We start from the raw sequence: 22,598 nt of genomic DNA on the forward strand, positions 1-22,598 counted from the left end.
TTGGTGTCATCTGCAAACTTACTAACTGTACCTCTTATGCTCACATCCAAATCATTTATGTAAATGACTAAAAGTAGAGGACCCAGCACCGATCCTTGTGGCACTCCACTGGTCACAGGCCTCCAGTCTGAAAAAACAACCCTCCATCACCACCCTCTCTCTTCTATCTTTGAGCCAGTTCTGTATCCAAATGGCTAGTTCTCCCTGTATTCCATGAGATCTAACCTTGCTAATCAGTCTCCCATGGGGAAACTTGTCGAAAGCCTTACTGAAGTCCATATAGATCACATCTACTGCTCTGCCCTCATCAATCTTCTTTGCTACTTCATCAAAAATCTCAGTCAAGTTTGTGAGACATGATTTCCCATGCAGAAAGCCATGTTGACTATCCCTAATCAGTCCTTGCCTTTCCAAGTACATGTACATCCTGTCCCTCAGGATTCCCTCCAACAACTTGCCCACCACCGAGGTCAGGCTCACTGGTTTATAGTTCCCTGGCTTGTCCTTACCACCCTTCTTAAACAGTGGCACCACGTTTGTCAACCTCCAGTCTTCCAGCACCTCACCTGTGACTATCGATGATACAAATATCTCAGCAAGAGGCCCAGCAATCACTTCTCTAGCTTCCCACAGAGTTCTAGGGTACACCTGATCAGGTCTGGGGGATTTATCCACCTTTGACCGTTTCAAGACATCCAGCACTTCCTTCTCTGTAATCTGGGCATTTTGTAAGATGTCACCATCTATTTCCCTACAGTCTATATCTTCCATATCCTTTTCCACAGTAAATACTGATGCAAAATATTTTTTAGTATCTCCCCCATTTTTTCTGGCTCCACACAAAGGCTGCCTTGCTGATCTTTGAGGGGCCTTATTCTCTCCCTAGTTACCCTTTTGTCCTTAATATATTTGTAAAAACCCTTTGGATTCTCCTTAATTCTATTTGCCAAAGCTATCTCATGTCCCCTTTTTGCCCTCCTGATTTCCCTCTTTCCCTACCAGCCTTTCCTTTCACCCTGATAGGAATATATTTCTCTGGATTCTTGTTATCTCATTTCTGAAGGCTTCCCATTTTCCAGCCGTCCCTTTACCTGCGAACATGTGCCCCCAATCAGCTTTCAAAAGTTCTTGCCTAATACTGTCAAAATTGGCCTTTCTCCAGTTTAGAGCTTCAACTGTTAGATCTGGTCTATCCTTTTCCATCACTATTTTAAATCTAATGGAATTATGGTTGCTGGCTCCAAAGTGCTCCCCCACTGACACCTCAGTCACCTGCCCTGCCTTATTTCCCAAGAGTAGGTCAAGTTTTGCACCTTCTCTAGTAGGTACATCCACATACTGAATCAGAAAATTGTCTTGTACACACTTAGCAAATTCCTCTCCATCTAAACCTTTAACACTATGGCAGTCCCAGTCGATGTTTGGAAAGTTAAAATCACCGACCATAACCACCCTATTATTCTTACAGATAGCTGAGATCTCCTTACAAGTTTGTTTCTCAATTTCCCTCTGACTATTGTGGGGTCTATAAAACAAACCCAATAAGGTGATCATCCCTTTCTTATTTTTCAGTTTCACCCAAATAACTTCCCTGGATGTATTTCCGGGAATATCCTCCCTCAGCACAGCTGTAATGGTATCCCTTATCAAAAATGCCCCCCCTCCCCCCCCTCTCTTGCCTCCCTTTCTATCCTTCCTGTAGCATTTGTATCCTGGAACATTAAGCTGCCAGTCCTGTCCATCCCTGAGCCATGTTTCTGTAATTGCTATGACATTCCAGTCCCATGTTCCTAACCATGCCCTGAGTTTGTCTGCCTTCCCTGTTAGGCCCCTTGCATTGAAAAAAATGCAGTTTAATTTATTAGTCCTACCTTGTCCCTGCCTGTCTGACTCACTTCTGTTCTCAGCTGGACCCGTCTCAGACCGATCTCTTTCCTCACTATCTCCCTAGGTCCCACCTCCCCCCGCCCACCCACCTTACTAGTTTAAATCCTCCCAAGCAGCTCTAGCAAATTTCCCTGTCAGTATATTAGTCCCCTTCCAACTTAGGTGCAATCCGTCCTTGTTGTACAGGTCACTTCTACCCCAAAAGAGATTCCAATGATCCAAAAATGTGTATCCTTCTCCCATACACCAGCTCCTCAGTTGCTCCTGGTAGCTTTCATCTGCTCTATCCTCCTATTCCTGCCCTCGCTAACTTGTAGCACTGGGAGTAATCCAGATATTACTACCCTTGAGGGCCTCCTTTTTAAATTTCTGCCTAACTCCCTGTAATCTTCCTTCAGAATCTCAAAGAAACCTATACAGCTGTCTAACACAGCAGTGAATCTGCATAGTTACTGCTTGTGCTGTTTAAGTTCAAATATCTCTGGACATCGGAGTGCGCCTGGGAAAATTAACAAACAGCAAAGTTCAGAGGAGGAACCTGTGTAGGAGAGCTCACCGCACAGGAACAGATAAGTACATAGTTTTTCAGTGTCGCCTTACTGGAAATCTACAATAGTGAGTAGAGTCGGTTCTTGATTAAATGTTTTATTGAAATCTGTCTCTTGATTAAATTTTAAAAATAAAATCCATAGTATTAAGTTAGCCTGGAGCAGAGATTTTTTTTACAGCAATAAGATGATGTTATTTTCTGGGTTGGTAGATTGTGAACAAAGATGGCCCTCAATAGAATAATGCGCTCTTCCAGTCGGATGTGGGAGTTTCAAGAGAGTTTACGCGTTACTGATGGTAATGTCTTTGGTTGTGAATCCTATCAGATTGAATGGATCGGTTGGAGCAGCAGTTAGAGGCAATAAGGAATTTACAAGAGCTAGGGGGTGTGACGGATGCAATTATAGGAAGGGGAAAAGTCGCAGATACTGTCACATAGTTGGTTAACTCCAGGAAAGGTAAGAGAGCTAGGCAGATAGTGGCTAGCCCCATCTCAAACAAAGCATGCTGTTTTAGAAAATGTAGGGTGTGATAGACACTCGGGGGAATGTAGCACAAACAGCCATGTTTCTGGTACCGCAAATGGCTCTAATGTACTGAGGGGTACGTCAGGCTCCAAGCGATCGATTGTGATAGGGGATACTCCAGTCAGAGACAGAGACAGGCGTTTCTGTGGACTGCAGTGAAAAATCAGAATGGTATGTTGCCTTCCTGGTGCCAGGATCAAGGATGTCTCAGAGAGGGTGCAGAATGTTCTCAAAGGGGAGAAAACCAGCAGGAGGTCATTGTTCACATTGGAACCAACAACATAGGAAGGGAAAAGGATGAGATTCTGAAGGACAACATAGAACCTAGAACATTACAGCGCAGTACAGGCCCTTCGGCCCTCGATGTTGCGCCGACCTGTCATACCAATCTGAAGCCCATCTAACCTACACTATTCCGTGTACATCCATATGCTCGTCCAATGACGACTTAAATGTACTTAAAGTTGGCAAATCTACTACCGTTGCAGGCAAAGCATTCCATACCCTTACTACTCTCTGAGTAAAGAAACTACCTCTGACATCTGTCCTATATCTATCACCCCTCAATTTAAAGCTACGCCCCCTCGTGCTCACTGTCACCATACTTGGAAAAAGGCTGTCCCTGTCCACCCTATCTAACCCTCTGATTATCTTGTATGTCTCTATTAAGTCACCTCTCAACCTTCTTCTCTCTAATGAAAACAGCCTCAAGGCCCTCAGCCTTTCCTCATTAGACCTTCCCTCCATACCAGACAACATCCTAGTAAATCTCCTCTGAACCCTTTCCAAAGCTTCCACATCCTTCTTATAATGCGCTGACCAGAACTGTACACAATACTCCAAGTGCGGCCGCACCAGAGCTTTGTACAGCTGCAGCATAACCTCATGCTTCTGGAACTCAATCACTCTATTAATAAAAGCTAAAACACTGTATGCCTTCTTAACAACCCTGTCAACCTGGGTGATAACTTTCAAGGATCTGTGTACCTGGACACCGAGATCTCTCTGCTCATCTACACTGCCAAGAATCTTACCATTAGCCCAGTACTTTGCATTCTGGTTACTCCGACCAAAGTGAATCTCTTCACACTTGTCCGCATTAAACTCCATTTGCCACCTCTCAGCCCAGCTCTGCAGCTTATCTATGTCTCTCTGTAACCTACAACATCCTTCGTCATTATCCACAACTCCACCGACCTTAGTGTCATCTGAAAATTTACTAACCCACCCTTCTACACCCTCATCCAGGTCATTTATAAAAATGACGAACAGCAGTGGACTCAACATCGACCCTTGCGGTATACCACTGGTAACTGGATTCCAGGATGAACATTTCCCATCAACCATCACCCTTTATCTTCTTTCAGCAAGCCAATTACTGACCCAAACTGCTGTATCTCCCACAATCCCATTCCTCCGCATTTTGTACAATAGCCTACTGTGGGGAACCTTATCAAACGCCTTGCTGAAATCCATATACACCACATCAACCGGTTTACTCTCATCTACCTGTTTGGTCACCTTCTCAAAGAACTCAGTAAGGTTTGTGAGGCACGCCCTACCCTTCACAAAACTGTGCTGACTATCCCTAATCAAATTATTCTTTTCGAGATGGTTATAAATCCTATCTCTTATAACCTTTTCCAACACTTTACCAACAACTGAAGTAAGGCTCACTGGTCTGTAATTAAAGGGTTGTCTCCACTCCTCTTTTTGAACAAGGGAACCACATTTGCTATCCTCCAGTCTTCTGGCACTATTCCTGTAGACAATGACGATTTAAAGATCAATGTTAAAGGCTCGGCGATCTCCTCCCTGGCTTCCCAGAGGATCCTAGAATAAATCCCATCTGGCCCAGGGGACTTATCTATTTTCACACTCTGCAGGATTTCTAATACCTCTTCCTTGTGAACCTCAATCCCACCCAGTCTAGTAGCCTGTATCTCAGTATTCTCCTTGACAACATTGTCGTTTTCTAGAGTGAATACTGTCAAAAAATATTCATTTAGTGCTTCCCCTATCTCCCCCGATTCCACACACAACTTCCCATGACTATCCTTGACTGGCCCTAATCTTACTCTCGTCATTCTTTTATTCCTTAAATACCAAAAGAAAGCCTTAGGGTTTACCCTGATCCTATCCACCAACAACTTCTCATGTCTCCTCCTGGCTTTTCTGAGCTCTCTCTTTAGGTCTTTCCTGGCTACCTTGTAACCCTCAAGCACTCTATCTGAACCTTCACATCTCATCCTAACATAAGCCCTCTTCTTCCTCTTGACCAGAGATTCCACTTCCTTCATAAATCTCAGCTCCTGCGCTCTCCAGCTTCCTCCCTGCCTGACAGGCACATACTTATCTAGGACACACTGGAGCTTTTCCTTGAATAAGCTTCACATTTCTATTGTGCCATCCCCTGCAGTTTCCTTCCCCATCCTATGCCTCCTAAATCTTGCCTAATTGCATCGTAATTGCCTTTCCCCCAGCTGTAACTCTTGCCCAGTGGTATACACCTATCCCTTTCTATCACTAAATTAAACATAACAGAATTGTGATCGCTATCACCAAAGCGCTCACCTACTTCCAAGTCTAACACCTGGCCGGGCTCATTACCCAGTACCAAATCTAATGTGGCTTCGCCCCTTGTTGGCCTGTCTACATACTGTGTCAGGAAGCCCTCCTGCACACACTGGACAAAACCTGACCCATCTATAGTACTCGTAGTGTTCCCATTCAATATTTGGAAAGTTGAAGTCCCCCATGACAACTCCCCTGCCTCTCTCATTCCTATCGAGAATCATCTTTGCTATCCTTTCCTCTACATCTCTGGAACTATTCGGAGGCCTATAGAAAACTCCCAACAGGGTGACCTCTCCTTTCCTGTTTCTAACTTCAGTCCATACTACCTCAGTTAACGAGTCCCCAAACATCCTTTCTGCAACTGTAATACTGTCCTTGACCAACAATGCCACACCTCCCCCTCTTTTACCATCTTCTCTGTTCTTACTGAAACATCTAAATCCTGGAACCTGCAACAACCATTCCTGTCCCTGCTCTATCCATGTCTCCGAAATGGCCACAACATCAAAGTCCCAGGTACCAACCCATGCTGCACGTTCACCCACTTTATTCCGGATGCTCCTGGCATTGAAGTAGACACACTTCAAACCAACTTCTTGCTTGCCGGTGCCATCTTATGTCCCTGAAACTTGATTTTGGACCTCCCTACTCTCAACCTTTTCAAAATCGGACTACAGTTTTGGTTCCCATCCCCCTGCTGGATTAGTTTAAACCCCCCCCTCAATAGCCTTAGTGAATTTCCCCCCCCAGGATATTGGTATCCCTCTGGTTCAGATGAAGACCATCCTGCTTGTAGAGGTCCCACCTACCCCAGAAAGAGCCCAGTTATCCAAGAATCCAAAACCCTCCCTCCTGCAACATCCCTATAGCCACCTGTTCAACTCCACTCTCTCCCTATTCCTTGCCTCACTAGCACGTGGCACGGGCAACAAACCAGAGACAACAACTCAGTTTGTCCTCGCTCTAAGCTTCCATCTTAGCTCCCTGAATTTCTGCCTTAAATCCCCATCTCTCTTCCTACCTATGTTATTGGTGCCTATGTGGACCATGACTTAGGGCTGCTCCCCCTCCCCCTTAAGGATCCCAAAAACACGATCAGAGACATCACAAACCCTGGAACCTGGGAGGCAACACACCAACCATGAGTCTCTCTCATCCCTACAGAACCTCCTCTCTGTCCCCCTAACTATGGAGTCCCCAATGACTACTGTTCTGCTCTTCTTCCCCCTTCCCTTCTGAGCAGCAGGAACAGACTCTGTGCCTGAGCCCTGTACCCCACTGCTTTCCCCTGGTAAGTCATTCGCCCCCACCCCAACTGTATCCAAAACAGTATACTTACTGTTGAGGGGAATAGCCAGAAGAGGAAGTGCTGGATGTCTTGAAACGCATAAAAGTGGATAAATCCCCAGGACCTGATCAGGTGTATCCTTGAACTCTGTGGGAAGCTAGAGAAGTGATTGCTGGTCCCCTTACTGAGATATTTGTATCATCGATAGTCACAGGTAAGGTGCCAGAAGACTAGAGGTTGGCTAATGTGGTGCCATGTTTAAGGAGGGTGGTAAGGACAAGCCAGGGAACTATAGGCCAGTGAGCCTGACCTCGGTGGTGGGCAAGTTGTTGGAGGGACTCCTGAGGAACAGGATGTACATGTATTTGAAGAGCCAAGGACTGATTTGGGATAGTCAACATGACTTTGAAAATGTCTCACGAACTTGATTGAATTTTTTTGAAGAAATAACAAAGAGGATTGATGATGGCAGAACAGTGGACGTAATCTATATGAACTTCAGAAGGCATTCGACAAGGTTCCCTATGGGAGATTGATTAGCAAGGTTAGATCTCATGGAATACAGGGAGAACTAGCCATTTGGATACAGAATTGGCTCAAAGGTAGAAGACAGAAGGTGGTGGTGGAGGGTTGTTTTTCAGACTGGAGGCCTGTGACCAGTGGAGTGCCACAAGGATCGGTGCTGGGTCCACTACCTTTTGTCATTTATGTAAATGATTTGGATGTGAACATAGGAGGTTATAGTTAGTGAGTTTGCAGATGGCACCAAAATTGGAGGTGTAGTGGACAGCAAAGAAGGTTACTTAAGAGTGCAACAGGATCTTGATCAGATGGGCCAATGGGCTGAGAAGTGGCAGATGGAGGTTAATTTAGATAAATGTAAGGTACTGTATTTTGGAAGGGAAAATCTTAGCAGAACGTATACACTTAATGGTAAGGTCTTAGGGAGCGTTGCTGATCAAAGAGACCTTGGAGTGTAGGTTCATAACTCCTTGAAAGTACAATCGCAGGTAGATAGGATAGTGAAGAAGGCATTTGGTATGCTTTCCTTTATTGGTCAGAGCACTGAGTATAGGGGTTGGGAGGTTATTTTGCAGCTGTACAGGGCACTGGTTAGGCCACTTTTGTATATTGTGTGCAATTCTGGTCTCCCTCCTATCGGAAGGATATTGTGAAACTTGAAAGGGTTCATAAAAGATTTACAAGGATGTTGCCAGGGTTGCTGGGTTTGAGCTACAGGGAGAGGCTGAACAGGCTGGGGCTGTTTTCTGTGGAGCATTGGAAGCTGAGGGGTGACCTTATAGAAGTTTATAAAATCATGAGGGGCATGAATTGAGTAAAGAGACAAGATCTCTTACCTGGGGTGGGGGAGTCCAGAACTAGAGGGCATTGGTTTAGAGTGAGGAGGGAATAATTTAAAAGAGACCTAAGAGGCAACTTTTTCACGCAGAGGGTGGTGGGTGTATGGAATGAGCTGCCAGAGGAAGTGGTGGAGGCTGGTACAATTACAGCATTTAAAAGGCATCTGGATAGGTACATGAATAGAAAGGGCTTAAAGGGATATGGGCCAAGTGCAGGCAAATGGGGGCAGGTTAGGTTGGGATATCTGCTCGGCGGGAATGAGTTGGACCAAAGGGTCTGTTTCTGTGGTGTACATCTCTATGATTCCATGACTGTAGTTCAAATAGTTTGGATGGAGTGGTTTTTGTCAGGTGTGTCCAGCAAGGCTTCCAGACGTGATTTGTACATTAGTTTACTGGAGGCGAAGCCACATTGGATTTGGTGCTTGGCAATGAACAATGCCAATTGTCAGATCCCTCGGTGGGAGAGCATTTCGGGGATAGTGATCACAACTCCCTGACCCTTACTATACTCACGGAGGGGGATAGGAGCAGATGGTATGGGAAAGTATTTAATTGAGGGAGAGTGAATTTCAATGCTATTAGGCATGAATTGAGACACCTAAATAGGGAACAGATGTTCTGAGGGAAATGAGAGTGTGGTGCTGGAAAAGCACAGCAGGTCAGGCAGCATCTGAGGAGCAGGAGAATCAATGTTTCAGGCAAAAGCCCTTCATCAGGAATTCCTCGGATGCTGCCTGACCAGCTGTGCTTTTCCAGCAACACACTGTTGACTCTGATCTCCAGGATCTGCGGTCCTCACTTTTGCCTAGTTCTCAGGAAATGCACAACAGAAATATGGAGGTTGTTTAGGAAGCTCCTGTTGATAGTGTTGGACAGGTTTGTCTCACTGAGGTAAGGAAAGGATGGTAGATTGAAAGCACCTTGGGTAACAAGGGGTATGGAATATCCAGTTAAGAAGAAAAAGGAAGAAGGTTGAGGGCTCTAGAGGGTTGCAAGGTGGCCAGGAAGGAACTGAAGAATGGACTTAGGAGAGCTAGAAGGGGGCAGGAAAAATTTTTAATGGGTAGGATAAAGGAAAACCCCAAAGCATTCTACACTCATGTGAGGAACGAGAGGGTGGCCAGAGTGAGGGTAGGGTCAGTCAGGGATAGTGGAGGGAACTTGTGCCTGGAGTCGGAGGAGGTAAAGGAAGTCCTTAATGAATACTTGGCTTCAGTTTTCACTACTGAGAGACACCTTGATGCTTCTGAGGACAGCGTGAAATTCTAAAACAGGTTAATGTTAAGAAGGAGGATGTGCTGAAAATTTTGAAAAACATAGGGACAGCTAAGTCTGTTGGGCTAGACAGGATATACCCTAGGTAACATCAGGAAGTAAGGAGAGGTACATGAATAGAAAGGGCTTAAAGGGATATGGGCCAAGTGCAGGCAAATGGGGGCAGGTTAGGTTGGGTTAGGTTAGGTAAGTAAGAGATTGTTGCAGCTTTGGTGATGATCTTTGCATTGTCACTGTTCACTGGAGTAGTGCCAGATGACTGGAGGGCGGCAAATGTTACTCCCTTGTTCAAGAAAGGGAATCTGGACAATCCTGGGAATAACAGACCAATCAGTCTTATGTCAGTGGTGGGTAAAGTATTGGAGTGGACTCTGAGAGACAGGATTTGTGATTACTTGGAAAACCATAATTTGATTAGAGATAGTCAGCATGGCTTTGTGAGGGGCAGGTTGTGCCTCACAAACCTTGATGAATTCTTTGAGGATGTGACAAAACAGATTGATGAAGGTAGAGCAGTGGATCTGGTGTACATGGATGTTAGCAAGGCATTTGATAAGGTTCCCCATGGTAGGCTCATTCAGAAAGTAAGGAGGCATGGGACACAGGGAAACCTGTCCTTCTGGATACAGAATTGGCTGTCCCACAGAAGACAGAGGGTGGTGGTAGATGGAAAGTATTCAGCCAAGACCTTGGTGACCAGTGATGTTCCCCAAGGATCAGTTCTGGGACCACTGCTGTTTGTGATTTTTATAAATGACTTGGATGAGGAAGTGAAAGGGCGGGTTAGTATGGTTGGTGGAGTGGTGGATAGTGTGGAGGGCTGGTTAAGTTGCAACGGGACATTGACAGGATGCAGAGCTGGGCCCATAAGTGGCATATAGAGTTCCATCTGGAAAAGCGTGAAGTGATTGAATTTGGAAGTTATAATTTAAATGCAGAATAGAGGATTAAAGGTTCTTGGCAATGTGGAGGAACAGAGGGATCTTGGGGTCCATGTCCACAGATCCCTCAAATTTGCCACCCAAGTTGATCAGGTTGTTAAGAACGTGTAAGGTTTTTTTGCCTTTCGTTAACAGGGGGATTGAGTTTAAGAGCTGTGAGGTTATGCTGCAGCTCTATAGATTAGACCACGTTTGGAGCATTGTGTTCAGTTCTTGTTGCCTCATTATAGAAAAGACATGGAAACTTTAGAGAGAGTGCAGAGGAGATTTACCAGGATGCTGCCTGGACTGGAGGGCATGTCTTATGAAGAAAGATTGAGGAAAATGGGCTTTTTTCATTGGAGGGAAGAAGGATGAGAGGTGACTTGATAGAGATGTACAAGATAGAGTAGATAGCCAGAAACCTTTTTACTCAGGGCAGAAATAGGTCAAGAGGTGGCATCACTTTAAAGTGATTGGAGGAAGGTATAGGAGAGATGTCAGAGGTAGGTTCTTTACACAGAGAGTGGTGGGTGTGTGGAATGCACTGCCAGCAGTGGTAGTAGAGTCAGAGACATTAGAAACATTTAAGTTACTCTTGGTTAGGCACATGCATGATAGTACAATGAAGGATATGTAGGTTAGTCTGATCTTAGAGTGATAAGATACGGCACAACATTGAGGGCCGAAGGGCCTGTATTGTGCTATATTAGTCGATTGTCTATATTCTAACATTTGATAACAATCTCTTGAGGAATGTAGCCGTCTGTAGCACTAAGCTCCCCAACTGAAGTCACTGTTGTCCAACCTGACATTGCTGCTGTCACGTATCTAGATTCATAGGGTCATTGAATGGAGAAGGAAGTTACTCATTCTGTCATATCCTCACCACTCTCACGAGTAGTAACCCTCCCAGATATACTCTCACACCTTATGCTTGTAATCCTGCTGTGTCTTTTCTCTTCAGGTGATAGGTTGTTCAATTCCTCTAGAAAGGTTTGATTGAATCTGCCTCCATTACAACCTCTGACACTACCATACAGATCCTTCCAGTTTTTTCTTGTATTCCCCACTGTTTCTTTTCCCAAGTGCCCTATATCTGTGCCTCTGATTCTCTGATCTATCCAACAACGGGGACAGCTTCTGTCGATCCACTCTGCCCAGAACCCTCATAAATATGAAAATCTTGATTAAATCTGCTGCACCTTCTCAATACAGAACAGGCCAAGCATCTCCAATCTACCTCTGGAACCATTCTTGGAAATCCTTTCAAAAGCTGCCACTCCCAGAAAACAGAGTGTTCAGAATTGAGTACGATACCCCAACTGAAGCTGAACGGACCTGGGGTTTGCAACTGGGCAGCCTTGTGACCAGACACACTCGACGTTTCATTGAGGAGGTTGGTATCTGTACTGCTGTCTTAAAGACACACTCGATGGAGCTGGAGGGAAAGTTCACAGCATCTACTTCCTGGTTAGTTCAGCTCAGTGAGATCAGTAACCCTGCTGCTTTCCTACAGGTCTGTCTGCTTTCAAAAGAGCCTGATTGCCACTACATTTCTCCTTTGAAGCTGTTCATTGTTCTTGAGCTGTTTTCTCTGTCTCTTGCTCTCAAGTGTCTGATATATTTTAATATAAGCTGTTGTGTCTACCCCCAGGGAAGGAGCTGGTGGATTATATTGCGAAATATCTCAGCACTGTCAGGGAACGCCGTGTTTCCCCTGATGTTAAACCTGGCTACATGAGAGACCTTCTCCCAGACAGAGCCCCACAGGAGGGCGAGAGTTGGAGCAGCATCTTTGAGGACATTGAAAGGGTCATCATGCCTGGGGTAGGGCATATCTCTCCACACGCCCGTAACGCTGCTCCTCTCTACCCCACTCATCCCCATCCTCACTCCCCACTCCTCCCTCACCACCCGCATCCCCACTTTCCCCACAGCCTCACCCTCCACCCCACCCTCATCATCCCACCTCACCTCCACTCCCCCCTCGCCCTCCAGTACCCCCTCACCCCCAATACCCCACTCCACCTTCACTCCAGTCCACCCTCACCCCTAACCTTCCCCTCACTACCCTGATCCCCACTTCCCTCATAGTCTCACCTTCCACCCCACCCCATCACCTCTTCCTCACCCCCAATACCCCCTTATCCCCACTACCCCATCACCTCCACCATCCTCCTTCATCTTTGCCCCCCACCCTCCCTCTTCACTCTCCCCTCACCCACATTACTCCCAAACCCACTCACCCTCACCCCCATTCCACAACTTCCATGTTCACAGTCTGACAGTGAGGCACATCTTGCTATTTGCTCTATAATATTATAAAGAACAAACAAATTCCCAATAAATGGTACAATTATTCATGTTTAACATGTCACCATTTTTAGTCACAGTTTTCCTTCTTTAACCTGTGTTTCTCCCGTTCATTGTATTTGGAGAAATCTTGTGGCTCTTGTGTTCTGACAATCAAACCCATAAGAATAAATATTTTTAATTACTTTTTGTTAAGAGCAGGGGATGGTGGTACAGAAACACAGAAAGCACAGATTATCGTTAACATGCTGGAAGTTGCTTCACTGCCCGGCTGTCGTCAGTCTCTTCTTTCTCAGTTCCAGGTGGACCATACGTCAGTGTGTGATTTGCTCGACTGTGCAAGTTGTCACATCAAATACAACTACTAATTCCTCTCATTTCAGTACTTTCTTATACATCCTCATCACATGTAAGGTTGTATTTTACAAGGACATTTATTTCAATGCAAGGGGCCTAACATGGAAGGCAGATGAATCTCAGGGCATGGTTAGGAACATGGGACTGGGATATCATAGCAATTACAGAAACATGGCTCAGGGTTGGGCAGGACTGGCAGCTTAATGTTCCAGGATACAAATGCTACAGGAAGGATAGAAAGGGAGGCAAGAGAGGAGGGGGAGTGGCATTTTTGATCAGGGATAGCATTACAGCTATGCTGAGGGAGGATATACCTGGGAATACATCCGGGGATGTTATTTGGGTGGAACTGAGAAATAAGAAAGGAATGATTATCTTATTGGGTTGTATTATAGACCCCCCAATAGTCAGAGGGAAATTGAGAAACAAACTTGTAAGGAAATCTCAACTATCTGTAAGAATAATAGGGTGGTTATGGTTGGGGATTTTAACTTTCCAAACATCAACTGGGACTGCCATAGTGTTAAGACTTTAGTAGGAGAGGAATTTGTTAAGTGTGTACAAGACAATTTTCTGATTCAGTATGTGGATGTACCTACTAGACAATGTGCAAAACTTGACCTACTCTTGGGAAATAAGGCAGGGCAGGTGACTGAGGTGTCAGTGGGGGAGCACTTTGGGGCCAGTGACCATAATTCTACTCGTTTTAAAATAGTGATGGAAAAGGATAGACCAGATCTAAAAGTTGAAGCTCTAAATTAGAGGAAGGATAATTTTGACGGTGTTAGTCAAGAACTTTCAAAAGCTGACTGGGTGCAAATGTTCGCAGGTAAAGGGATGGCTGGAAAATGGGAAGCCTTCAGAAATGAGATAACAAGAATCCAGAGAAAGTATATTCCTGTCAGGGTGAAAGGGAAGGCTGGTAGGGATAGGGAACGCTGGATGACTAAAGAAATTGAGGGTTTGGTTAAGAAAAAGAAGGAAGTATATGTCAGGTATAGACAGGATCGATCGAGTGAATCTTTAGATGAGTATAAAGGCAGTAGGAGTATACTTAAGAGGGAAATCAGGAGGGCAAAAATGCAACATGAGATAGCTTTGGCAAATAGAGTTAAAGAGAATCAAAGGGTTTTTTACAAATATATTAACGACAAATAGGTAACTAGGGAGCAAATAGGGCCCATTAAAGATCAGCAAGGCGGCCTTTGTGTGGAGCCACAGGGGATGAGGGAGATACTAAAAAGTATTTTGCATCAATGTTTACTGTGGAGAAGGACATGGAAGATATAGAATGTAAGGAAATAGATGGTTAAAAGTTCAAAAATGTCCATAAATACAGAGGAGGAAGTGCTGGATGTCTTGAAACGCATAAAGGTGGATAAATCCCCAGGACCTGATCAGGTGTACCCTAGAACTCCGTGGGAAGCTAGAGAAGTGATTTCTGAGCATTTGCTGAGATATTTGTATCATCGATAGTTACAGGTGAGGTGCCGGGAGACTTGAGGTTGGCTAACATGATGGCACTATTTAAGAAGGGTGGTAAGGACAAGTCAGGGAACTATAGACTATTGAGCCTGACGTCAGTGGTGGTCAGGGTGTTGGAGGGAATCCTGAGGGACAGGATTTACATATATTTGGAAAGGCAAGGACTGATTACGGATAGTCAACACTGCTTTGTGCGTGGGAAATCATGTCGCACAAACTTGGCTGAGTTTTTTGAAGAAGTAACAAAGAGGATTGATGAGGGCAGATTGGTGGATGTGATCTATATGGACTTCAGTAAGGTGTTTGACAAGATTCCCCAAGGGAGACTGATTAGCAAGATTAGATCTCATGGAATATAGGGAGAACTAGCCATTTGGATACAGACCTGGCTGAAAGTTAGAAGACAGAGGATGGTGGTGGAGGGTAGCTTTTCAGACGAAGGCCTGTGACCACTGGAGTGCCACAAGGAATGGTGCTGGGTCCACTACATTTCATCATTTATATAAATGATTTGAATATGAAAATTGGAGGTATAGTTAGTAAGTTTGCAGATGTCACCAAAATTGAAGGTGTAGTGGACAGCGAGGAATGTTACCTCATATTACAATGGAATCTTGATCAGATAGGCCAATGGGCTGAGAAGTGGCAGATAAATTGCAAGGTGCTGCATTTTGGGAAAGTCAATCTTAGCAGGACCTATACACTTAAATGATAAGGTCCTAGGGAGTGTTGCTGAACAAAGAGACCTTGGAGTGCAGGTTCATAGCTCCTTGAAAGTGGAGTCACAGGTAGATAGGATAGTGAAGAAGGTGTTTGCTTTGCTTTCCTTTATTGGTCAGAGTATTGAGTACAGGAGTTGGGAGGTCATGTTGTGGCTGTACAGGACATTGGTTAGGCCACTGTTGGAATATTGTGTGCAATTCTGACCTCCTTCCTATCGGACAGATGTTGTGAAACTTGAAAGGGTTCAGAAAAGATTTACAAGGATGTTGCCAGGGTTGGAGGATCTGAGCTACAGGGAGAGGCTGAACAGGCTGGGGCTGTTTTCCCTGGAGCGTCAGAGGCTGAGGTATGACATTATAGAGGTTTATAAATCATGAGGGGCATGGATAGGATAAATAGAAAAAGTCTTTTCTCTGGGGTGGCGGAGTCCAGAACTAGAGGGCATAAGTTTATGGTGGGAGGGCAAAGATATAAAAAGGATGTAGGCTGGTATAATTGCAATATGTAAAATAGTATCTGGATGGGTATATGAATAGGAAGGTTTAGATGGATATGGGCCATGTAGTGGGAAATGGGATTAGATTAGGTTGGGATATCTGGTTGGCATGGATGAGTTGGACCGAAGGGTCTGTTTCCGCAGTGACTCTATGACATTTATAATTATTGTTTATACAAACATATATTAAAGAAACTGATATCTTTATAATGTAGATTATAAATGACATTTAAAAAAATGTTCATAGTAGGCAATACCTCACTCACTCACAATATCCCTTGAAATTTCTGACAATTACACTCCAAAGACTCCCTCAATGATCCCCTGGAAAACAGGGCATTGAATATATAATCAACACGTAAAAATCTATTAAATCCTCCAGCTACACATCAGTTTCATTTGTTCCACCTACTGTATGCATCAGAAATTACAACAAATTAAATAAACAATATTTCAGAGATTGTTGTAATTGAAGGGGATATAGTCACTCCTGGAAATGCTCTGAATGAATATGTTTCTTAAAATAACCTTGCATTAAAATTCAAATCCCTATTGTGAAAATTCCTCTCTTTCTTTAAAGTATGTTCTAAAGTATGTCTGTCTCTCTTTTATATGTTTTGTATATCCAGGATATAACTAAACTTTCAACTTCTCCCCAGAAGTGACTGTCTTGACTATACTGGTTCCCCTTCAGTCTGGGTCACCCACACGCCATGTGAGATTCAGATTCCGTTTGGATGCTAGGGCATGGAGTTCTGTACAATCAAGATCAACTTTAACCTTGTGTGTGTGTTTTTGTGTTCCTGTAGGTAGTTCACTGGCAGAGCCCTCACATGCATGCCTACTTCCCTGCTCTAACATCATGGCCATCTTTACTTGGGGACATGTTGGCAGATGCTATTAACTGTTTAGGATTCACTTGGGTAAGAACTGTCAAAAAGTATAATGAAGCTTTCAGTAATACTGTTCAGTAATAAAGTACAGTCAAGGTTGTGAGAACATCATTGAGTCTGTAGATATTTGTTGAGTTTTATAACCATTGCATTTGTCTGGTTCTGATTAAAAGGTCGGAATGGTCACAGCCAGTAAATCTGACTCTTGTCGCCTGTATCATGATTATTGTTGGTTTCTTTATGAATTGGTTGAAAGTCTCCCAAGTTTAGCTCTTCCCAACGATCTGAGCAGTTAACAGCATTGGTTTATAAACTTGTCAGAACAAAACCTTTTTCACTAAAATTGGAATTGCTCCCTCTCAATCTCCCAGTGACAAAGCTGAAGAACATTCCTGTCAGGAATCGTGACCAACCTGATCTGTAGAAATGGCTGATCGTTAACAGTGTCACTATGATGGGACAATCACAGGTTCATTATCATGATAAAGGAATCAGAGAGTTTGATATGATGGAGAGTGACACATTGTACTTGTGCTCCCTTTCTGAAAGGGCTTACTCCTGATCCCCCTTACTCCTGATCCCCCTTTCTCCTGATCCCCCTTTCTCCTGATCCCCCTTACTCCTGATCCCCCTTACTCCTGATCCCCCTTACTCCTGATCCCCCCTTTCTCTGTAGAGTGTACACTGCAGGTAGCAATACCTCTGGATGGAATAGTCCCCACTTTCCCAGACGAGTGCAGCTCCAATAACACTCAAGCTTGACACCATTCAGAATGAAACTTGATTGGTACCACATCACAAACGTCCACTCCCTCCACCACTGACAGCAGCAACAGTCTGTGCAGCCCACAGGACATTAACTCAGTTTTTGGATCCACTTGCCAGAAGAGATTGGTCTTTCTATTTCTCGATCAAATTCTCTAACGAATTGAAACAACTTTTAACCTTTATTGCTTCATGGAAAACATTTGCAGCTTCCGCTATCTGTCAGTCTCTCTCTCTCTCTCTCTCTCTCTCTTTGGAATCCTGTTAAACTCTTCCCCATTCTCTCCAAAACCACTTTGGTATGACATGCATAATCTGATTATTTTTGGGCTTTCAGAATAAATGTCAGACTCCGATTATATTTGTGTGAAAGTGAATTTGATGTTTTCAATTCCAGGCTTCGAGCCCGGCCTGCACCGAACTGGAGATGAACGTACTGGATTGGTTGGCTGCAATGCTGGGTCTTCCTGACCATTTCTTGCACCATCACCCAGAGAGTCAGGGAGGAGGCGTTCTCCAGGTACCCACACCTTTCATGGACAACCAATCCTCTTTAACACATCCTTCCTAATGATTCAGTGGATTATGCAGAGAATATCTGTTTTAATTATCATGTATCTATACATTACAATGTTCCTGTTCCTGATCGCTTTTGTTGTCAAAGCATCATTCATTCCATCGATAGATCAGAGTCAGTGTCACTGAAGGTACAGCATTGGTCGTGTTGAGATGCTATCAGGATTTAGAGAATCCTCTTTCTGATAATTATCAAGTTTGAGCCTTTGAATTCCTCACAACTTTACAACAGCCAAGTATTTCCAAGCCCAAATCCTTGTCCTTAGATATTTGTTGCCATTTTGATGATGATGGATCTAATGTAAGTTCTTCTTTAATGCAATCGGCCTGAACTCTGCACACCTGGGCTGTAGTCTCTGTGCCATTTCCAGCCCCAATCAGAGACCTCACCTGCTGAGCCCTTGGGTAACCCAAGGAAACCCAAACATATAAATAGGAAGCAGGAAACATCAGCAGTGCTTTGTCCAGAGGCTCAGTGAGGATGTTCCCTAGTATGGTGACGAAACGTCTGAAAATGAACCTTCCAGCTCAGCGAGCAAACCTACATCCATTATACTAAATTACCCCTAGTGTCCAGGGATGTGCAGGTTAGATGGGTTTGCCAAAGGAAATGTGGAGTTAGTGTTGGGGTGGGGCTGAAGGGTCAGTGCTCTTCAGAGGGTCAGTGTGAACTTGATGGACTAAATGGCCTGCTTCCATGCATAACCATACATGGGATTCTATGACAGGCTGGGAGAGTGGGCAAAGAACTGACAGATGGAATACAACGTGGGAAAGGGTAGGGTTATGCAGTTTTGGAGGAAGAATTGGTGGCACGGTGGCACAGTGGTTAGCACTGCTGCCTCACAGCGCCTGAGACCCGGGTTCAATTCCCGACTCAGGCGACTGACTGTGTGGAGTTTGCACGTTCTCCTCGTGTCTGCGTGGGTTTCCTCCGGGTGCTCCGGTTTCCTCCCACAGTCCAAAGATGTGCGGGTCAGGTGAATTGGCCATGCTAAATTGCCCGTAGTGTTAGGTAAGGGGTAAATGTAGGGGTATGGGTGGGTTGCGCTTCAGCGGGTCGGTGTGGACTTGTTGGGCCGAAGGGCCTGTTTCCACACTGTAAGTCTAGTCTAGTCTAGTCTAATTGCAGCATGGGTTTTTTTCTAAACCGGGAAAGGCTTCGGAAATCTGAAGCACAAAGAGTGTTAGGTGCCCTGGTTTCAGATTCCCTTAAAGTTAATATGAAGGTCCAGTTAACGGTCAGGAAGGCAAATGCAATGTCTGCATTTAGTTCAATAAGGTTAGAATACAAGGGTGGAGATGTACTGCTGAGGCTGTATAAGGCTCTGGTCAGACCACAATGTGAAAATTGTGATCAGTTCTGGGCTCTATATCGAAGGAAGGATGTGTTGGCTTTGGAGAGCATCCAGAAGAGATTTACAAGAATGATCCTGGGGATGAGGGGCTTGTCGTATGAGGGACCCTGGGCTGTACTTGCCGGGGTTTAGTAGGATGAGAGGAAATCTCATTTAAACTTACAGAATATTGAGAGGCCTTGATAAAATAGACATGGAGAAGATGTTTCCACTAGTAGGAGAGACTAGAACCCAAGGACACAGCCTCAGAGTGAAGGGATGATCCTTTAGAATTGAGATAAGGAAGCATTTCTTCAGCCAGAAGGGGGTGATTCTGTGAAATGCCTTGTCGCAGAAGACTACAGAGGCTGAATCATTGAGAGTGTCTTTAAGGCACAGATAGACAGGTTCCTGATTAGTAAGGTGATCAAGGGGACCATAATTGAATGGTGGAGTAGACTTGATTAGCTGGATGACCGAATTCTGTTCCTGTATCCTTATGATCTTACGTGTAAAATGAAAACTGGAGCATCCCTGACCATGCAGTGGGGCTCCCGGACAGATTCTGATTAAAATTGAGTCGATTTGAGAACAGCCCAGAGTATTCCAGGATCAGTGAGAGTCTCGAATCACCAACAATTCGATATTATTGAAGATGTGAGAACACAAATTGACTTCCTCAGTGTCATGTCCACCTGACCTCTCATTTCATGGAATCCAGTGGTTAATAGAAATGAGATAAGAGACTGTGTGTTTCTGACCAAGTTGTTGGAATGTTGCAGAGTACAACCAGTGAGGCCACATTAGTCGCCCTATTAGCTGCAAGGAAAGCCAAGATCATCGAGATAACATCGACCGTTCCCAAACTCGATCACTGTGTCCTCAACTCCCGCCTGATTGCATATGCCTCTGACCAGGTGAACAGGGAGGACAGGATATGGGTTATTGGGGGGTGGGGGGTTGTTTTTGTGGGGTGGGGGTGGTGATTTTGTTGGGGGTGGGGGTGATGTTTTTGTGGGTGGGGTGGGGTTTTTTGGTGTTGTCTTTGGGGGTGGTGGTGGTGTTTTTCTGGGGATGGAGGTGTTATTTTTGTGGGGTGGGGTTTTCTTTTGGGTGTAGGGGTGTTATTTTTGTGGGGTGGGGCTGTTTTTGTTGGGGATGATGTTTATGAGGTGGGTTTTTTTTGGGGGGTGTTTTTGAGGGGGGGAGGTGGAGTGGGTGTTTTCCCAGTGCACTGCCAGCAACCTGCCCTCGGCAGGAAGGCAAGGGTGGGGGCTCCCTTCTTGCCATAAACCTCAGCCCAGGGGAGGGTCTTGCTTTCCCCCATCTCCATGGAAATTGGTGAAATTTTGCACTTGCCATTCTCCAGGGGATTATTTCTTTGGAATTAGCGTTCAGATCTGAGATTGATCCTGAATTAATTCTCAAGGATTTTGTCCTTCTTCCGAAGCTGATCAAACAAGTTCCCAGGCATTTGTCTCTAAAATGATCTTTCAATCCAATCTGATTTCTCAGGCTCATTCCTCTGTGGAGAAAGCTGGACTGATCACTTTTGTTAAAATTCGGTTCCTTGAAACTGATGAAGATTGGTCCCTTCGAGGTGAGACTCTGAAGCAAGCATTAGAAGAAGATAGAAGATTAGGACTTGTTCCATTCTTTGTAAGTCTCAGTAAGAACACTTTTCTTCTGAATGGAATGGGTTTTCATTCTGTCTCCTAGTATGACTTTAATCAGCAGATTCTCCAGATTCCGATCTCTATCTTTCCCCGAAGCTGCCCCTGTCCAGTCTTCAGTGGGAAGAGGAAGAGCTGAGCGACTGCTGTGCACTTCCTTCAGTGAAACATCTGAGGAATCTTGTTAAGAAAACCAGCTCAGTCTTTGCTGAGTTTGGAACATGATTCTTGCTCAGATTTAAACGCAGACTCGCTACATACGTCTTAGAATGAAAAGTCTCAGACCTGTAACATTTACTCGGTTTCTCTCTTCACAGATACTGCTTGGCCTGCTGAGCATTTCCAGCAATTTCTGATTTTAATTTTGATTACGAGCATTCACAATATTAAAGGATTTTAATCGTAAATTTTCATTTTTTAAAAAAGGACAAAAGTCGAATTGTATTAAATACTGAGGAAAATTGAAGTTTGAATTCTATATATTTTGAAATAAATTTGAAATTGTCTTCAAGATATTGTTGAAATCTAGTGTGATGTGCAATATTGGTTCACTGTGACATCACTTTTGGGACAGAGTCTGAAGTCAACAGTTTATTGTCTGAACCAGATTCTGTGGTGCAGATGTATCTACATAAAAACATAGAAAATAGCCGCAGGAGTAGGGCAATCAGGCCTTGAGACTGCACCACCATTCAACATGTTCAAAGCTGATCATAAAATTTCAGTATCCCACTCCCACTTGCCCTACATTACTCTTGATCCCTTTAGCCCCAAGGGCCATGTCCAGCTCCCTCCTGAATATATCTAATGAACTGGCCTCACGGCTTCCTGTGTGAGAGAATTCCACAGGCTCACAGCTTTCTGAGTGAAGACATTCTTCCTCATAGCAGTCCTTAATGGCTTACCCCTTATTCTCAGACTGTGACCCCTAGTACTGAACTTCGCCAACATCGGGAACATTCTTCCAATATCTAGTCTGTCCAGTCATAGAGTCATAGAGGCTTAGAGCTGTCCAACACAGAAATAAACTCATCGGTCCAACTCCTCCATGCCAAGCAGATATCCTAACCTAATCCAGTCCCATTTGCCAGCATTTGGTCCATATCCCTCTAAACCCTTCCTATTCATATACCCACCCAGATGCCTTTTAAATGCCATAATTGTACCAGCTTCCACTACTTCCTCTGGCAGCTCATTCCATACATGCATCAACCTCTGTTGACCCTTAGGTCTCTTTTATATCTTTCCCCTCTCAACTTAAAACTATGCCCTCTAGTTTTGGACTCCCCTCCCCCAGGGAAAAGATCTTGTCTATTTATCCTATCCATGCCCCTCATGATTTTATAAACCTCTATAAGGCCAGCCCTCAGCCTCCGACGCTCCCAACCTGTTCAGCCTCTCCAATTAGCACAAACCCTTCAACCCTGGCAACATTTTTGTAAATCTTTTTCTGAACCCTTTCAAGTCTCATAACATCCTTCCTACAGCAGGTAGATCAGAATTGCACACAACATTCCAATAATGATCCAACCAATGTTCTGTACAGCCACAAATGACCTGACATCTCCTATACACCTACCAATAAAGGAA

At 44.4% G+C, this 22,598-nt stretch overlaps 1 protein-coding gene across 1 annotated transcript in view; it reads left to right on the forward strand.

The window, feature by feature from the left end:
• The first annotated feature begins 12,157 nt into the window (after nt 1-12,157).
• Nucleotides 12,158-22,598, forward strand: part of hdc (histidine decarboxylase) — a 31,682-nt gene continuing 21,241 nt past the window's right edge. Inside the window, exons 1-5 of the mRNA XM_060852907.1 lie at nt 12,158-12,217; nt 16,574-16,687; nt 17,820-17,942; nt 20,118-20,252; nt 20,851-20,994. Of these exons, the coding sequence (XP_060708890.1) occupies nt 12,209-12,217; nt 16,574-16,687; nt 17,820-17,942; nt 20,118-20,252; nt 20,851-20,994 (525 nt within the window). The 5' untranslated portion in view covers nt 12,158-12,208. The remainder of the gene's footprint in view (nt 12,218-16,573; nt 16,688-17,819; nt 17,943-20,117; nt 20,253-20,850; nt 20,995-22,598) is intronic.

The sequence above is a fragment of the Hemiscyllium ocellatum genome, chromosome 39 (genome assembly GCF_020745735.1).
Source record: "Hemiscyllium ocellatum isolate sHemOce1 chromosome 39, sHemOce1.pat.X.cur, whole genome shotgun sequence".
Taxonomy (NCBI): domain Eukaryota; kingdom Metazoa; phylum Chordata; class Chondrichthyes; order Orectolobiformes; family Hemiscylliidae; genus Hemiscyllium; species Hemiscyllium ocellatum.